This window comes from Carettochelys insculpta, chromosome 2 (assembly GCF_033958435.1).
Source record: "Carettochelys insculpta isolate YL-2023 chromosome 2, ASM3395843v1, whole genome shotgun sequence".
In the NCBI taxonomy this organism is placed as follows: domain Eukaryota; kingdom Metazoa; phylum Chordata; order Testudines; family Carettochelyidae; genus Carettochelys; species Carettochelys insculpta.
This window is the reverse complement of record NC_134138.1, coordinates 74,990,562-75,016,062: the sequence shown is the minus strand read 5'-3', so window position 1 is coordinate 75,016,062 and position 25,501 is coordinate 74,990,562. Positions and strand designations below refer to the sequence as shown.

At 48.2% G+C, this 25,501-nt stretch overlaps 1 protein-coding gene across 1 annotated transcript in view; it reads left to right on the top strand.

The window, feature by feature from the left end:
* Positions 1 to 25,501, top strand: part of RP1 (RP1 axonemal microtubule associated) — a 318,221-nt gene that overhangs the window by 217,467 nt on the left and 75,253 nt on the right. The window contains exons 37-40 of the mRNA XM_074985790.1: positions 3,301 to 3,455; positions 19,576 to 19,654; positions 21,789 to 21,920; positions 22,011 to 22,192. Coding sequence (XP_074841891.1) covers positions 3,301 to 3,455; positions 19,576 to 19,654; positions 21,789 to 21,920; positions 22,011 to 22,192 — 548 coding nt within the window. The remainder of the gene's footprint in view (positions 1 to 3,300; positions 3,456 to 19,575; positions 19,655 to 21,788; positions 21,921 to 22,010; positions 22,193 to 25,501) is intronic.

Here is a 25,501-nt window from a genome sequence, read left to right as displayed (position 1 = left end):
GAAACAGCTGCTTCTTCTGCCTAAGAGTTCCCCCTGTTCATCTCTTCGGAAATATGTGTAGCTGTGCTGGGTGAGAACCAAGGCTGAGATTTTCAAAGCTGAATAAGAGGTTTAGGCACACCATGCTCATTGTAATTATTGGTATTGGTGTGCCTAAATCCTCTTTTTGGCTTCGAAACACTGGCCTGCATCTCTCCTTTACCTATTCATCAATCCATTCATTCCATTCATCAGTCTCCATTAACACTTCTATTCAGCAAGTGGGCCTAAACCCGCTAAATACTAAGTGGTGGCAACCTCCCCAGACATCCTTCCCTGGCTTGCGCTAGAGTGAGCAGCAGGGGTCCCAGCTGTCCTTTCAGTCTCTACCCAATTCCTAAACCTCATATTTAAGTTAGTCTGGGGAGAGCAAGGAAGTGGACACAGCAGTGTCTTCAAAGATCCACTCTCCTGGCAGCAGTGACACTGGAGTACTTGGTCCCTTAATCCAGTGTCATTGCTCAGCAGAACAGTAAACCCCCTTCTGGCCAATTACTGCTTCACTACCGGAGCCTGGGCTGGGTTTGAAGACCCATCTGCACTCCTCCTGTAGTGGAAAGGGAAGGGAGTATTTTATTTAGAGGAAACAGCTGAAGTTGAAAAGACTTAAAATTTTAATTGATCATTTCTATTATTTTGTATCAGTGTATCAGATCCTTGAGTGTGTTGTGGTCTCGTGCATGAAGAAGCATGATACTCCTGATGTGTATTGGTAACTCATACACCTCTGTGTGGTTAACTGTGCCATGTCGTGGTACCTAGATTACTTCACGGAGAGAGAATAAGTGTATGGTACAGCCTCACCTGAGAACCAGCTAGCCTTTAGCTCAAGCTGTAGAGATGCCTGCTTGAAGCTCCAGAGGTCTCAGGTTCAAGCCTGCCTGTGGGTACTTATCTACTCAAGAGCTACGTCTACACTTGAAGCCAACATCGAAATAGCTTATTTCGATGTAGCAACATCGAAATAGGCTATTTCGATGAATAACGTCTACACGTCCTCCAGGGCTGGCAACGTCGATGTTCAACTTCGACGTTGCGCGGCACCACATCGAAATAGGCACTGTGATTGTACGTCTACACGCCAAAGTAGCACACATCGAAATAAGGGTGCCAGGCACAGCTGCAGACAGGGTCACAGGGCGGACTCAACAGCAAGCCGCTCCCTTAAAGGTCCCCTCCCAGGCACAGTTGCACTAAACAACGCAAGATACACAGAGCCGACAACTGGTTGCAGACCCTGTGCCTGCAGCATGGATCCCCAGCTGCCGCAGCAGCAGCCAGAAGCCCTGGGCTAAGGGCTGCTGCCCACGGTGACCATAGAGCCCCACACGGGCTGGAGAGAGAGCATCTCTCAACCCCCCAGCTGATGGCCACGATGGAGGACCCGGCAATTTCGATGTTGCGGGACGCGGATCGTCTACACGGTCCCTACTTCGACGTTGAACGTCAAAGTAGGGCGCTATTCCGATCCCCTCATGAGGTTAGCGACTTCGACGTCTCGCCGCCTAACGTCGAAGTTAACTTCGAAATAGCGCCCGACGCGTGTAGCCGCTACGGGCGCTATTTGGAAGTTAGTGCCGCTACTTCGAAGTAGCATGCACGTGTAGACACAGCTAAGGACAGTTACGTGAGTTGAAACCATCTTAAGACAATCAAATCACAGCTTTCATCTAAGCCAATTGATGACTGTGCAGTGCAAGATGAGAATGACACACAAAATACAGAAGGGACAAATAGGAATATATAGCCTTAGGAGTTAGACTCAGATTCTCTGATGGCTATGGAAAGGGGCAGGGGTTTTGGCTACCCAAGAAGCCAGGAGGGATGTGTGTGAGCTATTGTGTAGTTTGTTGAATGCAGTAGTCAAGAGTGCTGATTTTTGGAAGAGACATTGCAGGGGAGAAGAGAGCTGCATTATGTAGATTTCTAAATAGGGATTTATGCAGCAAGTAAGAATGTGTTGTAGTTAATGCACTGGACTGTGACTCAGAAGATCAAGGTTTATTTCCAAGCCCTGTTACAGACAAGCCCATCAATGTGAGGGTGGGGCATTGAAGAGGACAGCTGCCCCAGACCCCAGGGATTTAGAAGTGCCCAGGGCTCTTGGCCACTGCTGCTGTGACAGTAGCCAGAGCCCAGGGCAGTGCATGTCCTGGAAGTACTGAAGGGCTGGCTGGGGGTGCTAGCCCCCAGTCCCACCCCTTCCATACGAGGCCCTCACCCCTTGAGTGGGCTTGAAACTATTGTGTTTTCCCCATCCCCCAAACACTTGGCTCAAGACCTAGTGAAGTCTGTCGGCTGCCCTGGCTATAGAGTGTGTGATATTGGGTGAGTTACTTAGGGTCTATCAGTAGCAGAGAAGCTTCCACTGAGAAAGCCAAAATCAAGCATAGTCCATCAAGCTCTCACATGGAACCTGCAAGGAAAATGTGGAGAAGATCTACTGAACTGAAGGACAACAACTGGGGTACTCCTGGAGTCATCTAGAAGTTTTGTCTCAAGACAGAGTGAGGTGGAGGAGACTTGTAGATGACCTGTGCTCCACTTGGCATACAAGGGTTTAAGTCAAGTCAACAGCACAGACATAGTTTTACCAGAACAGATCCCTGAGGTAGCGTTTTCCACTGGTGTAAAACAGAATTGGTATCAGTGTAGCTTACTCTATTAATCTACAGAATTAAGATGCACTGATTTAAACTCTACTTTATACTGGAGCAGGGTTTTCCCATTAGGATGGAACTATATTGATGGCATAACTATACAGAGTAAATTATAATAGTGCACATTTCTTTAATGTAGGTAGGGTCTTAATCTTTCTGTAACCCAGTTCTCCTTACATAAAATGGAGACAATAATTTCCCCATCTTGTGTCTGCCTTGTATATTTAGATTATAAACTATCTAGGGCAGTATCATACTTTCTAGGTTTGTTCAGTGCTGAGTGCAGTAGGACTCTGATCTTGGTAGAAACCTCTGGGTTTAACCACAGTACAAATAATAACAACTTGACAAAAAGGTGAACTTGTGGCCAGCTGGAGAGCTACATATTTCATTCTCTACAGCCCCTTTCCTCTATACAGACCCTTCCCCTTAAAAATTTTAAGATGTGATTTTAAGGTTACTGTGCCTTTCCTTGTTTAAGAATATATCAAGTGAACCTCACTTAATAAAATCGAACCTAAGTGTTTTCATAAGGAATCCAATTATAAGACAAGATGAGAGATAATTTCCCTTTTATACTGTTTTTAAATTTTTCTTTTAGTTGTGGAATATTCCATTCATGTGCACACTGGAGACATAAAGAAAGCAGATACCAGTGGAGAAGCTTATCTTTGCATTAAAGGAGAGAAAGGTGACTCAGGGAAAAGATGGCTTAATAATTCAAGAAGCGGACCCATCACTTTTGCCAGAGGACAGGTAAAAATATTATAGAAAAAATAACAGAAATTCTAAATGTCTCCAGAATAATAGCGCACATTTAGTTTTTCATGCAAAAGGATATTAAGGAACTTTAAAAACCTGCACATTCCATACACAGATTGTTTCACCTACTGCTACTAAGTGGCAGTCATCTCTGGAATGGATTATGGTGATTCTTCTGCACCATCTGCCTGTACTACCATGAAGTAGTTAATGATGTGCAAGTTGGACCGCCTAAGCCTGTCATTCTCTGGTCCAGCAACATCCCTCATCCAGTAGGGCCAGGGATGTCGCTGGACCAGATGGTGAGGTAGGAGGGTTCAGCCTGTGTCCTCTTGTAGCAATGGGGGCCTGCAGATCACATCCCCTGCAGCCCCACAGGGAGGCAGCCACAGGGGAGCTTGCATCTGCCAGCAATCCTGTGGGGAGGTAGCTATGCAGGCCTGGGGCCAGCAATCCCCAGCAGCCTGACAGGGCCAGAACCAGCTTCCCTTGGCAATCACACAGAGCTGGGGACAGCCACAAAGGGCTTGAGCTGTGTCCTCAGTGCAGGGCCAGAGCTGACTTCCCCCAGCAGCCCAATGGGGTGAGTCAGCTTTCCCCAGCAGCTCTGCAGGGCCAGGGGTAGCCAAACAGGATTGGAGCCATGTCCCCAGCAAGGGCCTGACACAGCTTCCTCTGGCAGCCCCATGCGGGGGCATTATGGGGGGTAGCCCAGCAGCAGGGCAGGCCAGAGCTGGTCGCTCAGCAACAGGTAGGAGAGCAACCCAGCTGTGGGGGTTGGTGGCTTGGGGGCTGGTGACAGGGAACCTTCATTGCTCTGGCAAATTCTCCCGTTCAGGACTGGTCAGGACCTGACCATGCCAGACCATGGACTTACAATCTATCTTTTTGTTCAGAAAGTTAGATTACAAACTCCTTGGTGCATTGACTTTTCTAAATGATGGGACAAACATACCATTGTTGGAAGTGAATAGCTTTACCATAAGATATCTTGCATTGTTCTGGCTTAAATGAGTATGGCATTTGTGAATCATCATGAACACCTACCTGGCAATGTGAACTGTAAATAACAAGACAAATGTCCCACCCAAGTTTACATTCTCCTTTTTTAATTCCTCCCTTTAGAAATTCCTTATAAATCCTGAAAAAAATATTCTTGGTTTTTGAGAATTTAATTTTTTCTAGAAAAAGTCGTAGAACAACAGCTGACAAGGGACTAGTTAGAGAAAATTTCAGATCAAAATCTTACAGATGCCTCATTACACCTCAGTGCTTGACTCAAATTTAGGATTGCAAAAAACTAGGTCCATTTTTATTAAAAGACCACGTAAGATCACTTTACAAGGGATCTCCATGCATTTCTCTATTCCAGTAAAAGCTCAGATTTCCAGCATCCGGATAATTGGCTCATTTGGTTAACATGCATGCCATAGGCTGACTGACTGGCCAGGGCCAGCTGCTTCAGGGCAAGTCACTGGGCCGGGGCCATAGGAGCAGGGCTGGATACCCACTGCCCTGCTGGAGCAGAGTGGGACTAGCTACCAGACCGAGCTTGAATATCTGGAACATTTTATTATCCATCATCTGCAGTACCCTTGAGATTCCAGATAACAAAGCTTTTACTGCATTTAGCCTTTTTGCAGTTGACAACCCCTCAACACTGAGTAGTGTTAAGAGTGGCCTTGGAGATGTTGAATGGAAAATGAAGAACCAAGGAATACTGCTCAGTTACCACTGTAACCAGAATCCAGGCTGTCCAGATTCAGTTTGCTTCTTACTTTAGTCAGCTCAGAGGGTACTCATAGGGCATGATGAGGAGAATCACTTCATCAAAATTGAGGAGATGCCATGATTGCCACATTGCAGAGATATATAGGAAACACCCTGACACTGATTCATCCATGGAAAACCAATGCAACTACTTTACTGGAAATCTCTACAGTGAAAAGAATGGGAATGAGCTGCTTCCTTTCTCATGACTCAGCCTGATGAGAGACTGGCTGGCTCCAAGCTGTGATGCTCTGCCTAATGCAATCTCAACCATTTCAAAGGCACGATGATGAGATACGCAGCACATGACCATACCTGGGAATTCAGAAACTCCTCTGATTGAAACCATTGCACACCTGAATGGCTTCTTGTCTTGTGCTGATCTATCAGGAGGACTTTCCAGACTTCATGCTGCTGGCCACCAGATGGCTGAATGATTAAAACATGTGAGGCCTATCTAAGTCCTTTTGACAGTTTTCTCTTGATTCCTACCTATGTATTATCACTCTACTTTCTATCTTGATTTTTTCCCCATCTTTATTGTGCATTCACTAATAACAACTCCAAAAGAACATATGTAATTAAAGACTTTTTATGTTAATGGATAGACATTATTCTGGTCTCTGTGTGTAGCAGAAGTACCTCAAAGAATCTTCTACTTGACATACACTTTGTCTGTGCTCTAAACCTTCCTTTCTCCATTTCTCCCCTATGCTGATTTTCATTCTTAAAAGTTTCAGAAGCCAGGTTATATGAAAAATGAACTCGATCTTTGCTGCTCATTGTAACCTTTGCAACCATAGCTTCTCATTGCAGTTAGGCTAATTAATCTGTTTAGTTCTGCAGCAGAGTGTTAAGTCTTTCCTGATATCCAACAAGCATGGAGTTGATTCCATGCTCAGAGTTTACAAAGGGAATGAGGAGACAGTATTGAAAGAGGAATCAGAACTGTAGAGCAACTCAAGCTTTGAAGAAAAATGTACAGAACTCTGTGGGGCCCTCTATTTGTTAGGTAGGTGAGGATGACCCTATCTTCAAAAGAAGGCTGATACCTGAAAATAAATAGGAAGAAGAGTTCTTTCAAAGATGGGGTTTATTTTCAAAAGAGCCTCATCTACACTGCTTTCTTTCTTTCAAAAGAAGCTCTTTCAAAATGAGATTATGCAAATGAGGCACCCAATATGTAAATCAGTGCTTCATTTACATTTTTAATTTCCTTCATTTGCATGCAGCTTTCAAAAGAGGGATGCAAGTGTAGACACAGCTCAACGGTGTACATCCTCCTGTTATTTGAGCCCTCTTTTTTTTTCTTTTTACATCTTCAGTTTCTTTTTACATCTTCAGTTTGGAATAAAGGAAACTTGGTGGGACGATTCGCATAACTGGAGCACGGTCATGGAAGGTTATAAATTGTTTAGGAAGGACAGACAGGGGAGTAAAGGAGGAGGAGTTGTGCTCTATGTGAGGGAGCAGTATGATTGCTCAGAGCTCCAGTATGAGGAAGGAGAAAATCCAGTTGAGTGTCTTTGGGTTAAGCTTAGAGGTGGAAGTAACAGAGGTGATGTTGTAGTTGGTGTCTGTTATAGGCCGCCAGATCAGGGACATGAGATAGATGAGGCTTTCTTCAGGCAGCTAAGTGAAGCTTCCAAATCATAGGCCCTGGTTCTCATGGGAGACTTTAATCATCTGGACATTTGTTGGGAGACCAATACATCAGCACACAGACAATCCAGGAAGTTTTTGGAGAATGCTGGGGATAACTTCTTGGTACAAGTGCTGAAGGAAGTGTCCAGGGGCCGTGTGCAACTTGACCTGCTGCTCACAAACAGGGAAGAACTAGTAGAAGAAATAGAAGTGGGAGGGAACCTGGGATGCAGCGACCATGAGATCGTAGATTTCAGGATCCGGACGAAAGGAAGAAGGGTGAGCAGTAACATACAGACCCTTGATTTCAGAAGAGCAGACTTTGACTCCCTAAGAGACCGGATAAGCAGGATCCCTTGGGAAATGAAGATGAAGGAGAAAAGAGTTGAAGAGAACTGGAAGTATTTTAAATAAATCTTACTGAAGGCACAGGAACAAACAATCGCGCTGCGTAGTAAGGAATGCAAACATGATGGGAAACCAGCTTGCCTTAACAGGGAAATCCTTCGTCAGCTTAAATTCAAAAAGGATGCATACAAGAAATGGAAACATGGACAGTTGACTAAGGAGGAGTATAAACATAGGGCTGGAGAATGCCGGGCAGTAATCAGGAAAGCGAAAGCACAATTGGAACTGCAGCTGGCAAGGGATGTGAAGAGTAACAAGAAGGGTTTCTACAGGCAAGTGAACAATAAACAGGTTATCAGAGAAGGTGTGGGGCCATTAGTGGATGAGGGAGGTAACCTAGTGACAGATGATGCAGGAAAAGCTGAAGTACTCGATGCTTTTTTTGCCTCAGTCTTCACGGACAAAGTCAACCTCCCTGTGATGGTCCTAGATGATGCATGTATACCCCAAATGTATACCCCAAAAAAAAAACCCAGTAAGAGACCTAACAAAGAACCACCATGGCTAAACAGCCATTTTAAAAAGGCAGTGAGAGAGAAAAGGGCAGCTTTAAAAAAGTGGAAGTCAAATCCTAGTGAGGAAAATAGAAAGGAATATAAACACTCCCAAATTAGCCGTGTCTACACGTGCACGCTACTTCGAAGTAGCGGCACTAACTTCAAAATAGTGCCCGTCACGGCTACACGCGCCGGGCGCTATTTCGAAGTTAACTTCGATGTTAGGCGGCGAGACGTCGAAGTCGCTAACTCCATGATGGGATAGGAATAGCGCCCTACTTCGACGTTCAACGTCGAAGTAGGGACCGTGTAGTCGTTGCACGTCCCGCAACTTCGAAATAGCGGGGTCCGCCATGACGACCATCAGCTGAGGGGTTGAGAGACGCTCTCTCTCCAGCCCCTGCGGGGCTCTATGGTCACCGTGGGCAGCAGCCCTTAGCCCAGGGCTTCTGGCTGCTGCTGCGGCAGCTGGGGATCCATGCTGCAGGCACAGGGTCTGCAACCAGTTGTCAGCTCTGTGTATCTTGTGTTGTTTAGTTAAACTGTGTCTGGGAGGGGCCTTTAAGGGAGCGGCTTGCTGTTGAGTCCGCCCTGTGACCCTGTCTGCAGCTGTGCCTGGCACCCTTATTTCGATGTGTGCTACTTTGGCATGTAGACGTTCCCTCGCAGCGCCTATTTCGATGTGGTGCCGCGCAATGTCGAAGTTGAACATCGACGTTGTCAGCCCTGGAGGACGTGTAGATGTTATTCATCAAAATAGCCTATTTCGATGTTGCTACATCGAAATAAGCTATTTCGATGTAGGCTTCACATGTAGACGTAGCCATTAAAGCTGTGTCTACACGTGCATGCTACTTCGAAGTAGCGGCACTAACTTCCAAATAGCGCCCGTCGTGGCTACACGCGTCGGGTGCTATTTCGAAGTTAACTTCGACGTTAGGCGGCGAGACGTCGAAGTCGCTAACCTCATGAGGGGATCGGAATAGCGCCCTACTTCGACGTTCAACGTCGAAGTAGGGACCGTGTAGACGATCCGCGTCCCGCAACGTCGAAATTGTGGCGTCCTCCATGGCAGCCATCAGCTGGGGGGTTGAGAGACGCTGTCTCTCCAGCCCGTGCGGGGCTCTATGGTCACCGTGTGCAGCAGCCCTTAGCCCAGGGCTTCTGGCTGCTGCTGCTGCAGCGGGGGATTCATGCTGCATGCACAGGGTCTGCAACTCATTGTCGGCTCTGTGGATCTTGTGGTGTTTAGTGCAAGTGTGTCTGGGAGGGGCCCTTTAAGGGAGCAGCTGGCTGTTGAGTCTGCCGTGTGACCCTGTCTGCAGCTGTGCCTGGCACCCTTATTTCGATGTGTGCTACTGTGGCGTGTAGACATTCCCTCACTGTGCCTATTTCGATGTGGTGCTGTGCAACGTCGATGTTGAACATCGACGTTGCCAGCCTTGGAGGACGTGTAGACGTTATTCATCGAAATAGCCTATTTCGATGTCGCCACATCGAAATAGGCTCCTTCGATGTAGGCTTCACGTGTAGACGTAGCCTAAGTGTCATAAGCTGTGTCTACACGTGCACGCTACTTCGAAGTAGTGGCACTAACTTCGAAATAGCACCCGTTGCGGCTACACGCGTCGGGCGCTATTTCGAAGTTAACTTCGACGTTAGGCGGCGAGACGTCGAAGTCGCTAACCTCATGAGGGGATCGGAATAGCGCCCTACTTCGACGTTCAACGTCGAAGTAGGGACCATGTAGACGATCCGCGTCCCGCAACGTCAAAATTGCTGGGTCCTCCATTGCGGCCATCAGCTGGGGGGTTGAGAGACGCTCTCTGCAGCCCCTCAGCTCACTGGTGGCTGCGTGGAGCAGCCCCTTAAAGGTCCCCTACCCCTCCCTTCCTCTGCAGGAAGCTGAGGGAACGTGCAGGCTGCAGCCTGCACACGCGGCCAGCCTGCACCACCCTCAGCCCCACACAGCTGCGAAGGCTGGCCGGCAGCCCCCCCAGCTCGCCCAGGGGACCCCCCCCCAAGGGGAGCCAGGGCAGCCAGGCTGGCAAGCGGCAGCGGGGCCCCTCCTGGACGGAAGCCGAGCTGCGGGACCTGCTGGAGCTCTGGAGCGAGGAGGAGGTGCTCCAGGTAATGGGGAGCAAGAGGCGGAACGCGGATGTGTTCGCTCGGCTGGCCGACGGCCTGGCTGCCCGGGGTCACCCTGCCCGCACTCCTGGCCGCGTCAGGAGTAAGGTCAAGGAGCTGCGGCAGGGTTACTCCCAGGCCCGGGATGCGGCCAGCCGATCTGGGGCCGCCCCCGTCACTTGCCCCTTTTACAGGGAGCTCAGGGACATCCTGGGCTCCCGGCACACCTCCTCCCCTCCGGCCACCCTTGACACCTCGGCCGATGAGCCCCAGCAGGCCCTGCAGATGGAGTCCGCCCCGGAGGCAAGCCCTGCACCCCGGGGGCCCCCCCTGGAGGCCACCCCCGGGACATCGCGGCAGGTGGAGGAGGAGGAGGAGGAGGAGGAGGAGGGGGGCTCCTCCTCCGCAGAATCCGGGCTGCAGATCCTCCTCCTGCCATCCCGGAGCAGCAGCATGGCCTCCGCCCCCCGGGGATCTCCGGACCGTGGGAGCGGACCGACAGGTAGGTACCCCCCTCTGCTGGACACCCCTGGGCTTGAGGGGCGGGGGTAAGAGATATGTGTCCAGGGCCCCCCACATGCTCACATGGCCATGGCCCCAAGGACAGCAGGGCCATGGCCCTCACAGCACTGCATCCATCAGCCCCTGCCCCCCCCCCCCGCATGACAGTGCCATGCCCCATCCCCGGGCCAGGGGGGAGCGGAACCTCGAGCAGCCCCCGGGAGGAGGGGGTGGGACACCCCGCAGCAGCAGCATGTGATGGAGTGGGGGGAGTGCCAAAGGGAGACAAAGGCTACATATGAGCAACAAGAGCAGAATAGCTCCCGGGGCAAAGGAGGATCCTGGTGCTACAGCTGGCAGGTGACACCTCTGCCCTGAACAAACAGGAGGGAGGAGCCGAGCTGGCTTGGACTTGGGGGGCGAGGGCGGGGGACACAGGTAGAGGCTAGGGGAAGGGAGAGCTGGTAGGCAGCCAGCCTGAGGAGGGGGAAAGCTGCATCCCCGAGGGGCACCCCTTGGTGTCTTCTCCCCACGACGGGTTGGAAGGACTGTCTCTTCCGACAGCTGGTGCTGTCACTCCTGGGAGAAACTGGCCATCTGTGGCCTAAGAAACCTCTCCTGCTCTCAGACCCTGTGGGGTGAAGTGAGAGTCGCTCCCACCAGGGGACGGGGTGCACGGCAGGGGGACCCCTGAACCCCATCCATCACAGCAGCGTCTCCCGGGGACGGGGATGGGGAGCCTACAGCACAGGGCTGGGGGGACAAAGGCCACGGCTCGGGGCCCACACTAACGCCTGTCTCCATTCTTCTTCCCCCCATCCTCTCCTGTGTCCTGCACCTGCACCATCAGAAGGACCCGAAGAGAGCGCCGGCGAGGCGTCAGTCGTCCCAGAGAGCCCTCCGGGACCATCGCTCCAGGGCAGCCCCTCGGCCGAGGACCGACCGGCCCCACGGCGGGCTAGACGGCGGACCCTACGCCACCAACCGCCGACGGCAACGGACCCCCAGCTGCTGGCCATCCACCGTCGGCAGCTGGAGGTCGCGGAGCAGCACCTCCAGCTGCAGGAGCGGGCGCTGTCCTGGCGCCAGGAGGCATGGGGGGCCTACATGGAGACATTTAACCGCTTGGTGGACTACCTGGCCCCCCATGCCGCGCCGGCCGCAACATCGCCCACCCTGCCTGCTCCTGCAGCCCCACCACCAGCTGCTCTGCCCGTCACCGTCCCGTCCACCATCGCCCCGCCACCCACCGGCGAGGGCCGGAGCGCCGAGGGACCCCTGGAGCCACCTGACACTCGCCGGCCACTGTACCTTCCAGTCCAGCCCGCTCCCACCCAGCCACGGACCAGGCTGCGACCGCGGCGGGGCTCCCAGCCGCCAACGCCCGGTGCCGGGCTATAGAGGCGAGGGGCCCGGGACTTGGCCCCCCCCTTGTATATAGTTGGACCCTGTTGTTTTCGGTCCCCAGTTTGCCCCGTCCCCCCCAAGTAAATAGTTCTCCCCTTTATCCTCCCTGGTTTTCTTTTTATTATTGCGGACAGTTGTTTCTTTGTATTGTTTTATTTTTGTACATATTGCTTTTGTTCAACGTTTGTACATATTTTTTGGTTTGTGGTTCAAATATTTATTTACAGTTAAAAAAAAAAGGTTCGGAAAGAAAAAAAAAAGTTTACGTTCAGCCACAAGTGCGTGCTGTCATTTGTCCAGGACAAGTGGGAGGGGGGTGCGGTGGGGTGCTCCATGGTGTAGGCGTTGGGGCAGGAGTGTGGGGGAGGAAGGGGCGGGCAGTAGGGGGCCTGGGCAGAGTTCACCCCGTGGCCTGTTCATCAAAGTGGGCCCGCAGAGCCTCCCGGACCCGGGTCCCCTCGCGGTCCACCTGCCGACTGGGGGCAGCAGGTGGCTGGACGTGTGCCCTGCCAGCCTTCGCAGCCCAGCCCTGGAAAAAGGTCTCCCCCTTGCTCTCGACCAAATTGTGCAGGGCGCAGCAGGCACCCACAATCTGGGGGATGTTGTTGGGGCCTGCATCCAGGCGGGTCAGGAGACATCTCCAGCGTCCCTTCAGGTGGCCAAATGAGCGCTCCGCCACCTGGCGCGCGTGGTTCAGGCGCTCGTTGAAGCGCTCCTGGCTAGCGGAGAGATGGCCCGTGTAGGGGTGCATGAGCCACGGCCGGAGGGGGTAGGTCGCATCTGCAATGATGCAGAAGGGCATGGTGGTGTCCCCCAGAGGGATCTCCCGCTGGGGGATGTAGGTCCCCGCCTCCAGCCGGCGGCACAGGCCCGAGTTCCGGAAAACCCGGGCGTCGTGGGTGCTGCCAGGCCAGCCCACATAAATGTCCTGGAAACGTCCCCGGCTGTCCACCAAGGCCTGGAGGACGACAGAATGGTAGCCCTTTCGATTCAGGTATCGTCCTCCACTGTGATGTGGGGCGCGGATGGGGATGTGAGTCCCATCCAGAGCCCCGAAGCAGTTGGGGAAGCCCAGGGTGGCAAAGGCGGCGATGGTGGCATGTGGGTCCCCCAGCCTCACGAGCCTGTGCAGGAGCATGGCGTTGATGGCACACACAACCTGCAGAGAAAGCACATGGGACAGCACCAATGAGGGGTGAGCAGGGTGTGCGTGGCTCTGCCCTGCCCTGCCCTGCCCTACCCTGCCCTGGCCCCCCTGCCCTGCCCTGCCCTGCCCTCCCCCCATGGGTTCTCTTACCTCCATGAAGACAGCCCCGATGGTGGCCTTGCCGACACCAAACTGCTGGCCCACGGATCGGTAGCTGTCTGGAGTGGCCAGCTTCCAGACAGCGATGCTGACCCGTTTCTGCACTATGAGGGCACGCCGCATGGCGGTGTCCTGGTGCCTGAGTGCAGGGGTGAGCCACTGGCACAGCTCCAGAAATGTCTGCCGGCTCATCCTGAAGTTCCTGAGCCAGCGGTCGTCATCCCACTCCCCAAGCACCAGCCGCTCCCACCAGTCGGTGCTGGTGGGGTAGCTCCACAGCCGCCGGCGTGTGAGGCGGGGGGGAGGCGGGGTGCTGCAGAGGTAGGGGTTGAGCCCTGCTGCCCTGGGGGCATCTCCTCCTCTGGGGCAAGTAGGTGCTCAGCTGCCTCCCGCATGGCACGGAGCAGGGCAAGCCCTGCTCCTGCCGGGAGGGCTGGGTGGACCTCTAGCTGCTGCTGCTGCTGCTGCTGCTGCTGCTGCTGCTGCTGCTGCTGCTGCTGGGGGTCCATGAGTGCGGCGCCCGGGGTCTGTGAGCCTATGGCTCCTCAGACCGCGTGCTGTGCAGGCTGAGTGTGTCTGGGAGAGGCCCTTTAAGGGAGCGGCTAGCTGTTGCCCCGGAAGCGCTAGTCCGCCCAGTGACCCTGTGTGCAGCTGTGCCTGGCATCCCTATTTCGATGTGTGCTACTTGGGCGTGTAGACGTTCCCTTGTTGCGCCTATTTCGATGTTGGGCTGCGCAACGTCGAATTTGAACATCGACGTTGCCGGCCCTGGAGGACGTGTAGACGCTATTCATCGAAATAGCCTATTTCGATGTCGCCACATCGAAATAGGCTACTTCGATGTAGGCTTCACGTGTAGACGTAGCCATAATGTAGTAAGAAAAGCCAAAAAAGATTTTGAGGAACAGCTAGCCAAAAATTCAAAAAATGATAATAAAATCTTTTTTAAATACATTAGAAGCAGGAAGCCCGCTAAAAAAGCAGTGGGGCCCTTGGACGATAAAGATATAAAAGGAGCGATCAAGGAAGACCGTGCCATTGCGGAGCGATTAAATGATTTCTTTGCTTCAGTCTTCACGGCTGAGGATGTTACAGAGGTTCCTAAATCTGAGCCAGCCTTTTTAGGTGACAAATCTGAGGAACTCTCTCAGATTGAAGTGACATTAGAGGAGGTTTTGGAGTTAATTGATAAGCTGAATAGTAACAAGTCTCCAGGACCAGACGGTATTCACCCAAGGATTCTGAAAGAACTCAAATGTGAAATTGCGGAGTTATTAACAGTGGTTTGTAACCTATCCTTTAAATCCACTTTGGTACCAAATGACTGGAAGACAGCCAATATAACGCCAATATTTAAAAAAGGCTCTAGAGGAGACCCTGGCAATTATAGACCGATAAGTTTAACATCAGTACCAGGCAAATTAGTAGAAACACTAGTAAAGAATAAAATTGCAAGGCACGTAGAAGAGCACGAATTGTTGGGCAAAAGTCAGCATGGTTTCTGCAGAGGGAAGTCGTGTCTAACTAATCTATTAGACTTCTTTGAAGGGGTTAATAAACATGCGGACAAGGGGCACCCAGTGGACAAAATATACCTAGATTTCCAGAAAGCCTTTGACACAATCCCACACCAAAGGCTTTTATGTAAATTAGGCAGTCATGGGATAGGAGGAAAGATCCTTTCGTGGATCGGGAATTGGTTAAAAGACAGAAAACAAAGGGTTGGAATAAATGGTAAATTTTCACAATGGAGGAGGGTAACTAGTGGTGTTCCCCAGGGGTCAGTCCTGGGACCGATCCTGTTCAACTTGTTCATCAATGATCTAGAAAATGAGGTAAGCAGTGAGGTGGCAAAGTTTGCAGATGACAGCAAGTTGTTCAGGACAGTCAAAACCAAAAGGGATTGTGAAGAACTACAAAAAGATCTCAGCAAACTGAGTGATTGGGCAGCAAAATGGCAAATGAAATTTAATGTGGGTAAGTGTAAGGTAATGCATGTTGGAAAAAATAACCCAAATTACACGTACTACATGATGGGGTCAAATTTAGCTACGACAGTTCAGGAAAGGGATCTTGGAGTTATAGTGGATAGTTCTCTGAAGACATCCACGCAGTGTGCAGCGGCAGTTAGTAAAGCAAACAGGATGTTAGGAATTATTAAAAAAGGGATCGATAATAAGACAAAAGATATCATACTTCCCCTATATAAAACTATGGTACGCCCACATCTTGGGTACTGCGTGCAGATGTGGTCTCCTCACCTCAAAAAAGATATATTGGCATTAGAAAAGGTTCAGAAAAGGGCGACTAAGATGATTAGGGGCTTGGAACGGGTCCCATAAGGGGAGAGGCTAGAGAGACTGGGACTTTTCAGTTTGGAAAAGAGGCGATTGAGGGGCGATATGATAGAGGTATATAAAATCATGAATGGTGTGGAGAAAGTGAATATAGAAAAATTATTTATCTTTTCCCATAATACAAGAACTAGGGGACACCAAATGAAATTGATGGGTAGTAGGTTCAAAACTAATAAAAAGAAATTTTTCTTCACACAGCGCACAGTCAACCTGTGGAACTCCTTGCCCGAGGAGGCTGTGAAGGCCAGGACTCTATTAGGGTTTAAAAAAGAGCTTGATAAACTTTTGGAGGTTAGGTCCATAAATGGCTGTTAGCCAGGGATATAGTATGGTGCCCTGGCCTTCAGAACAAGGGCAGGAGATGGATGGCAGGAGATAAATCACTTGATCATTGTCTTCTGTTCCCCTTCTCTGGGGCACCTGGCATTGGCCACCGTCGGCAGATGGGATGCTGGGCTGGATGGACCTTTGATCTGACCCAGTATGGCCATTCTTATGCTCTTATGTTCTTATGCAGTATGGGAAGGTGGAGGGCAGCCATCTGTGGGGAAGGAACAAATTCTGAGCTATCTAGAAAAACTAGATGTGCACAAGTCCATGGGTCTGGATTTAATGCACCCCAGGGTACTGAGGGAATTGGCAGAGGTCATTGCTGAGCCTTTGGCCATTATCCTTGAGGACTCTTGGGGATTGGGGGAGATACTGGATGACTGGAAGAGGGCAAACGTAGTGCCCATCTTTAAAAACGGAAAGGAGGACAATCCAGGGAACTATAGATCCGTCAGCCTTACCTCAATCCCTGGGAAAATAATGGAGGGAATCCTCAAGGAATCTGTTTTGAAGCACTTGGAAGAGGGGAAAGTGATCAAAAGTAGCCAGCATGGATTCACCAGGGGCAAGTCCTGCCTGACGGCTCTGTGGACATGGGGAAGTCAGTGATTGTGAAATATGTTGACTTCGCCAAGGCTTTTGATACGGTCTCCCACAACATTCTTGTCCATAAGTTAAGGAAATATGGATTGGATCCTTGGACTATAAGATGGATAGAAAGCTGGCTTGATGGTCGGGCCCAACAGGTAGTGGTCAATGGCTCAATATCTGGATGGCGGTCTGTTTCAAGCGGTGTGCCGCAAGGCTCGGTTCTGGGGCCCGTGTTGTTCAACATCTTTATTAATGACCTGGATGAGGGACTGGGTTGCACCCTCAGCAAGTTTGCGGTTGACACAAAACTAGGGGGAGAGGTAGATACGTTGGAGGGTAGAGAGAGAATCCAGAGGGACCTGGATAAATTGGGGAACTGGGCCAAAAGAAATCTGATACAGTTCAATAAGGAGAAGTGTAGAGTCCTGCACCTGGGGCGGAAGAATCCCAAACATTGTTACAGGCTGGGGAACGACTGGCTCAGCAGCAGTACGATGGAAAGGGACCTAGGGGTTATGGCGGATGAAAGGCTGGATGTGAATAAACAGTGTGCCCTTGTAGCCAAGAAAGCTAACGGCATACTGGGGTGCATTAGGAGGAGCATTTTGAGCAGATCTAGAGAAGTAGTAATTCCTCTTTATTCGGCACTGGTGAGGCCACATCTGGAATATTGTGTCCACTTTTGGGCCCCCCAGTATAAAAAGGATGTGGATTTGCTGGAGCAGGTTCAGTGAAGGGCAACAAAAATGATTAAGGGTCTGGAGCACAAGACCTATGAGGATAGGCTGAGGGATTTGGGCTTGTTTAGTTTACAGAAGAGCACACTTAGAGGTGATTTAATAGCAGCCTTCAACTTCCTGAAGGGGAGCTCTAAAAAGGAGGGTGAGAAACTGTTCTCAGTGGTGTCAGATGGCAGAACAAGGAGTAATGGTCAGAAGTTGAAGAGGGAGAGGTATAGGTTAGATATTAGGGAAAACTGCTTCACCAGGCAGGTGGTGAAGCATTGGAATGCGTTGTCTAGAGAGGTGGTGGATTCTCCATCCCTTGAGGTTTTTAAGTCCCGGCTGGACAAGGTCCTGGCTGGGATGACTTAATAGGGGTTGATCCTGCTTGAAGCAGGGGGCTGGACTGGATGACCTCCTGAGGTCTCTTCCAGCCCTATGATTCTGTGATTCTCTTCCCATTCTCTAAGATGCTTGGTCAGGACCATTATCCTCACCTGGAGCAGAACTCTTCCATCTGTTGGAGCCCAGTATCTTGATCTTTTACTTATTTTTAAAGGATTCCATGCATCAAGCAATAATAGCGCTCTTTGGAGTAATACTACTTTCCATTCTCCTTACTGTATTTTTTACCCTAACCTCCCTGACTACAATCTAACAAAAGACCTTTTGTTTTTATCTTGATACATCTGCTTTGCATCCATATGAGAATTTGACCACAGCAGTTCATGTATTCATCACCTCCAAACTGGACTGACAGTCAAAAGCCTGATCTTGGCAACCTGGGTCAGCAAAGTATTTAAATACATTCTTAGCTTTAAGCATAAGTAATCTCATCCATATTCAATAAAACGTGCGCTTAATTTTAAGCAGCTACCTAAAGTCTCATGTGCTTAAAGTTAACCATATGCTTTTATGAGTGATTTCCCACCTATAACCAGACAGAAGGGAGAACTTTGAGAAAAGAATGAGAAAACAAACAAATAACCATGTATCTGTGCATCCTGTACCAGGAAAGATCAAAAGACCCCGTTAAGTTCACTAAAAATTTCACCACTCAAATCTAAGGTCCTTGAGAAACTGTTTTTGCGTGATGGAGAATACTTCTATAAAAGCCCTCTGCATAGGCACATTGGCAATTCTTTTAACAATCATAATGATCCAATTTAGCTATTTCATCCTACAAGCTTAGTAGAAATGCACATTTTACTGAAACTTTAAGCTGAGCAATAAAGTTTCTGAAAAATAGTGGTAAAAGGATTCATCGTAACAGTAGTCAGAAAAGTTATGCTAGTCACTGAAATGGCAAATATCAGTTACTTCTCTTAGGCTACATCTACACTTGCCCCTTCTTCAAAGGGGGCATGGTAATCAGGGTGATGCATAAGCAGCACTTCCTTAGGTAAATTCTCCCCTGCAGCAACTTCAAAGTGTCAAACTTCAAAGTGCCGGAATGTATGTAGCCATGGGCACTTTGAGGTGCCCACGCTACTTTGAAGTGCCTTTACTCCCCAAAATTGCCTAATGAAGTGCTGCATATAATCACCAGGGGGCAAGTGTAGGCGTAGCCATACTGTTTTATTATGCACTTGAAAGAAATAGAGTGTTATGACTAGGTTAAAGTAAAGTACACAAATATACATGGTAATGTCACTTATGAGCTGTGTCTACACGTGCACGCTACTTCGAAGTAGCGGCACTAACTTCGAAATAGCGCCCGTCGTGGCTACACGCGTCAGGCGCTATTTCGAAGTTAACTTCGACATTAGGCGGCGAGACGTCGAAGTCGCTAACCTCATGAGGGGATCGGAATAGCGCCCTACTTCGACGTTCAACGTCGAAGTAGGGACCGTGTAGACGATCCGCGTCCCGCAATGTCGAAATTGTGGGGTCCTCCATGGCAGCCATCAGCTGGGGGGTTGAGAGACGCTGTCTCTCCAGCCCGTGTGGGGCTCTATGGTCACCGTGTGCAGCAGCCCTTAGCCCAGGGCTTCTGGCTGCTGCTGCTGCAGCGGGGGATTCATGCTGCATGCACAGGGTCTGCAACTCGTTGTCGGCTCTGTGTATCTTGTGCTGTTTAGTGCAAGTGTGTCTGGGAGGGGCCCTTTAGGGGAGCGGCTGGCTGTTGAGTCCGCCCTGTGACCCTGTCTGCAGCTGTGCCTGGCACCCTTATTTCAATGTGTGCTACTGTGGCGTGTAGACGTTCCCTCGCTGCACCTATTTCGATGTGGTGCTGCACAACGTCGATGTTGAACATCGACGTTGGCAGCCCTGGAGGACGTGTAGATGTTATTCATCGAAATAGCCTATTTCGATGTCGCCACATCGAAGTAGGCTACTTCGATGTAGGCTTCACGTGTAGATGTAGCCATGCAGAGGTAAATTCATTAGTCATTAAAGCCAATATATATCTACCAGTCCAAATACATAATTTAAGTTATTCTCAAATTGCAGGTGGATGTTTTCCAAATCAAAGCAGTTCACCTTGGCAAGCTGAACCAAGTTCTTATTGGATTTAAAAGTTTTAAAAAAGGTACAATAATTTAAAAATAAACTATATGCTTGGAATGTATAGCTTTGCATTATAAGTACGATATAATAAAATTGATTATCATCAGGTGAAATGGAGGGTCGGAAATGCAGAAGAACACCTGTTAAAATATGATTGAAGATCATAGGTTTAATGAAATTTGTTCTGTTTGGAATCTAGTGAAAAATTGAAATTGATAGATCTTTTCTGTTTTTTCCTGTTTTTTGTTAAACTGTATATAATCTCGTTTCACTTAAATGCTCAGTAAACCACAGGAAAATCATAAGCAGTAGCCAATGGATTAGAGAGTGAAAAATCATGAGGCATTTTTGTGTTGTTTTTTTTTTGTCTTCTTTTTACACTTAGTGACTTGTTTGATATCTTTGGTTCTGCCTGTATACTCCTCAAAAATTTTTGTTTTCCAGTAAAAATATGTATTTTGGCTCACTAGACTGTTATTCACCACCCCCCAATACAGAAAAAAATTTCTTTTAAAAATTATGGACATTTTATTAAGAATAAAACAAACCATTAATCACTCCAGGTGAAATACTTTCTTCCTCTGCCACCAGTCAGTCACTCAAGGTAAAAAGAAGGACACGGAAGTGGAGGAGTGCTGACTTGAAAATATTGTCCTTATTTCCCATAGGAATCCATTCACAGATGTTTCAGAGGCTCAGGGATGTGGGGTGAAGGGGCAGGCAGAGAAAGGTACACTGTCTGCAGCATCATTGCTCCCAACTCCCCTCCAGTTCTCAGTGTCTATAATACTTACCATGTCAAACAGGTAGTGACAACTGGGGACAGTGTTGGATCATGGCTGTTTCCGGACTGCCCATGCCCTATGGGCCTACTGGCCATGTGGAGACACATAGATAAGATGCAGGAAGCCCTGGGCTCTGCAGGTCTCTTGAGATGTAAACGTTGCAGACAATCTCTGAGAGTGGTCAGCCCAGTTCTTATCCCTAGTCCCACTATTGACAGCAAGGCCATGTGGAAAGTTCAGAAGCCACAATTTGAGGAGTTTCAAATAATTTATACAGGAAAAATCATTATAGGCAGCCTTATTGATTAAAGCCAGAGTGAAATGCTGGCCCCACTGAAGTCAAAGTCATAACTTCCATCAATTTAAGTAGAGTCAGGATTCCACCAAAACAGTTCCCTCCCACTTAGAATTAGCTGAAAAAAAGCAAAAGACATGTCAACACTAAGCGGAGGCTAAGTGCCTGGAGCCAGTAGCATCAGTTTCTGTAGATTTGTTTCTCCAATTTTTTATCTTTTCAAATTAATTCATTTTCTAGCTCATTTTAAACCCTCAGATTACGTCTACATGACAAGCCTCTGTCAACAGATGTTACTGTCGGAAGGGATTTCCTGGCAAAACTTTTGTCAGCAGATTGTGGCTATAAATAAAAGCAGATCAAAAGAGCAATCCTCTCTGTTGACAGAGAGCAGCAAGACTGCCTGTTTCTCTCTCAATAGAACGGCTGACCAGATGTTCTGCAAACAGAGTTGCCCAGTGAACCAAAAGCTCTGTCTGTCGACAAAAGAGACCCGGAGCACCTCCATGGCTATTTTGTCAACAGAACATTGTCAAGAGAGGCGTTATATCTGAACAGGGAGAGGTATAACATTGCCAACAGATTTGCCAGGTTTTGTCAACAAACTGTTGACAAAGCACATTTTGCATGTAGACACTCTGCAGTTGGTCCCCAAAAAAGTCTTGTTTTGCAGGGAAAAGCCTCTTATATCGGTGTAGCCTCAAGGGCTAATGACAATACCCTATTCCTGGTATAATTCATTGCTAAGTGCATGAAAAGTCTGGAAAGGGCTACTTTAAATACATTCTTTGTATAAAGAATTATTTGTATTACTTTTCTTTGTTGCCCAACATGTCATGTGATTACAGAATAACTTGCATTTATTGCATTAGCAGATGAGTAATATTCTTCTTGTGTGAGTTACAATCACCAGTAGAAAAATCTTTCTAGCCCCAAACCTGGAGGGCGTTTCTTGTTCCTGTGAGTGGCTGAGTCCCCTGCAGTCTCATTCAAATCCGGAGCTTCGGACTGTGCAGGCAGAGCATACCATTGTTACTTAAAAAGCAAAAATTAAATATATTGTTTGTTTCAATCAGATGACTGGTTCTTGGAAAAAATTGTTATAAAAGAAGAAAGTTACCCTTTTGCTGCTCACATCTTTGCTCACAGTGAGTGGGTCAGGAAACACTCAAAGAAAGATTTTACAGAAGTAGTAATTCCACTTAAAGGTAATGCCAACAATTTTTTTTTTGCTTACACAAATACATGCTGACATAAGTAAGATATGTTTTCTGAATATATATTTCTTTTAAACACAGAAATGACCATGACCTCTGATCCAGTAAAATACTTTTCTACTAAAAGCAAAGGACAATGGCAAATGTGGATGTACTGCACTCACGTGCCAGAAGAAGTTCCTGATATTCAAGTCATTTTGTTTGGAACAAAAGGGAAATCTGCTTCACAGAAAGTCCAAAATCTGAACAATAACCCTTTTTTGGTTAGTTTATTTTTATTATATTTTATATAGGTCTTAGCAACGTATAACTCAAAAAGATACAGTGTGTTTTCTATGTGCTGGATTGTATTTTTTTATTATTTGTTAAAGTTGATACTTGACATCTCACAAGCACCACAGTACTATTAAAACTACCGGTAAAGGAAGTGAAACCAGATGTTGTAGGAGAACAAAAGCATAGCAGGATAGCAGTTACAACTGGAATACAGGTAATGAAGGTTATGTGCTTTTCAGGAAAGACAGAAATAAAGGTAAAGCTAGAATACCGTTGTATATTAATGATGAGGTAGATTGTAAAGACAACAGTGATGGAGGGATAAAACAGAACCCGTTTGGGTCAAAATCACTTTGGGGAAGAAACCTACCAGAGGCACCATGGAACAGTGCTTGTGCTTCTGCTCCAGCTTCTTAATTTCTAATATGGATATAGATGGAGTCCTCTTTAATAATTTTAATGAAATATTCACAGATAGAGAGTGGAGGACAAGTGTTGTTAATAATGGTAGGGGTCAGATATTCCTGGATGTGAAACTGGATTTCTTCACCAGTCACTGAACCAACAAGAATTTTCCAGAGCTGAAGAAGAGTGTGTGTCCCATGAAACCTCATCACCTAATAAAATATATTGTTAGTCTTTAAAGTGCTACAGGGCTTCTTTTTTGTTTTGTTATGTTCCCAAATCAGTTTATACTAAATGGAAGGCTAAATAAAACTAGGAGTGCAAGTAGGGTCTTGATTTCAAGAAAGCAAACTTTAAAAAAAATTAAGGAATTAGTTAGGGAAGTGGACAGGACTAAATAACTCAAGGACTTGAATATGGAGAATTATTTTAAGGCAGATGCGATCTGAAGCTTGCATCCCAAGCAAAAATGTAGGAAGGAGTTGTAAGCCAAATTGGATAAGCAGGCATCTCAAGCAGGTTATTAAAAGGAAGCACACCATGGGCAGTGGGTGAATCAATGGCTGGAGGAGGCAAGCCACCAGCCCTACCCCTGCCACCCAAAGTCCCACTCTACCACCTAAGGACCCCAGGGGAGCCAAGCCCCCATCTTCTGTGGGAGAGGCTACCCCCAACATCAGGCATTATACAGCCCCAGCCTTTCCTGGCCCTGAGAGCCCTGGGAGGGTGAGCCCCCATCCCGCCACAATGGAGAGTGAGTGATGAGCAGCTCCAGCCTTCCCCAGTCTGTGAGGAGGACTTGCCCCCGCCCAGACCCCTCGAAAATAAGTGGCACATGGTGGGTAGCCTCCCTAGGTCTGGAGCATAGGAAGCGCCAAGCTCCAGCCTGGGCAAGGCTGAAGCCCAGGCAACCCCAAGAGACTACGGGAGGTGCACTGAATGAGGGCAGGGGAAATGCAGCCGATCTAATTTACCTGGATTCTAGTAAGGGCTTTGATAGAGTTCAGCATAGGAAATTAGTTAAATTGGAGAAGATAGGGATCAACATGAGAAATGAAAGTTGCATAAGGAATTGATTATTGCGAAAAGAGTGGAATTGTCAGGCGGAGGAAGGAGTTTACGACAGCAGTTCCTCTGTGACTGGTCTTGGGATCAATCTTATTTAGCATTTTTATTAGTGGCCTTGGGACAAAAAGTGGGAGTAAGCAAGTAAAATTTGTGGATGATGCAAAGTTGTGAGGTGCAGCCAATACAGATGAGGACCAAGAATATCATACAGAAGAGCTGAAAGACTTTGAATGCTGGAGTAATCAAAATACAAAGAAATTTAATAGTACAAATATTCACTTAAGGATTAAAAACAAGATTTTTTTTGCTATTACTGGGGAATTATAAACTGGAAGTGACAGAGGACAAGACAGATCTGGCTGTACTACGAGTGCAAGTTGAGTATCTGTTGTCAACATGATGCAGCCATGAAAAAGGCTAAAGAAATTCCAGAATGCATCAGGCAAGATATTTCTGGTAGACATAGGGATTTATTATACAAGGCACTGATGTGACCTTATCTAGAGTACTCTGTACAGTTCTGGTCTCTCATGTTCAAGAAAGATTAATTAAAACTGGAACAGATGCAGAGAAGGACAAAGAGGATGATCAAAGGAACGGAAAACCTATCTAAAAACAGGACACTCAAGGAGCTTGGCTTAGCCTAACCAAAAAAGTGAGAGGGGAAATATGATCACTCTCTATAAATATATCAGAGAGATCAATATCAGTGAAGGAGAGGAGATGATAAAGTTAGATGCCAATGTGGACACAAGTATAAATGGGCATAAAGTGGCCTTCAACAAGTTTAAGGTTGAAATTAGATGAAAATTTCTAATCAGATTCATTTTCTGATTTCTCATTGGGGTTTGTTCACTCTAAGACTGTGTCTACACTATGAGATAAATTTGAATTTAAGGCAGTTAGCTCGATATTACCAGTGACGGTCTTCACTGTAAAGACCACTAGCTCAATTTAGGTAGCGCTAATCTCAGGATTACAAAATTGCAGTTACCTGATGGGTATTTCATCAAGCTCAAATTCAGACGTTTGATTAAAGGCCAGTGTGGAAGCACCAGATCCTGAAATCAAATTTATTAGCCTCCAGTGGTGTCCCCTATCTATTCCACAAAACTATGTGTGTTGCACCAGCTCCCAGCTGGGAAACTGACTAGGCTGCTGCACTCCTGTTGTGGGGACCAGGCACCCTGTGGCCAGATGGCTCGAGCCACACAGGTCTGGGCACCCCGCCGCCAGGCTGCTGGAGCTGCACATGGGTCCAGGCACCCAGCTGCCGGGCTACTGGAGCCACATGCAGGGCCAGAAACCCAGATACCAGGCTGCTTGAGCCACGCAGGGCCAGACGCCCCTGGGCAGGCACCCACCCCACAGGTGCCCTTGGCCACCTGTGACCAGGTGCTCACAACCAGCGGGCTCCAGCAGCTTTTCCACCACAGCCAGTGAGAGGCAGGAGTTTGGGATTTTTAAGAGGATTTTTTTTGGGGTGGTGGGAGGGCATTTTGGGGGTTGCTGCTTTTGGGGGGCAGTAGGAGGGAAGTTGGGATGGAACTGGGGTTGGGGTAGCCTGTGAGAAGGAGGAGTAAACCCTCACATTTAATGGACAATGGGGAAGAGCAGACAGCCCTATTAGCCCAGTAAATGGAGGGTTTACTGTACTCGCAGGAGCTGGGAAATTGACCAGGGCTGCTGCGCTGTCAGTTTCCTGGGTTCCCCAAGATGCTGGACCTGGGAAATTGACCAGGGCTGCTGCTCCTGTCTCAGAATGAGAGGCTGAGGGAACTATGGGATAACTTCCCACAATGCACTGCTGCAACAGTACATGT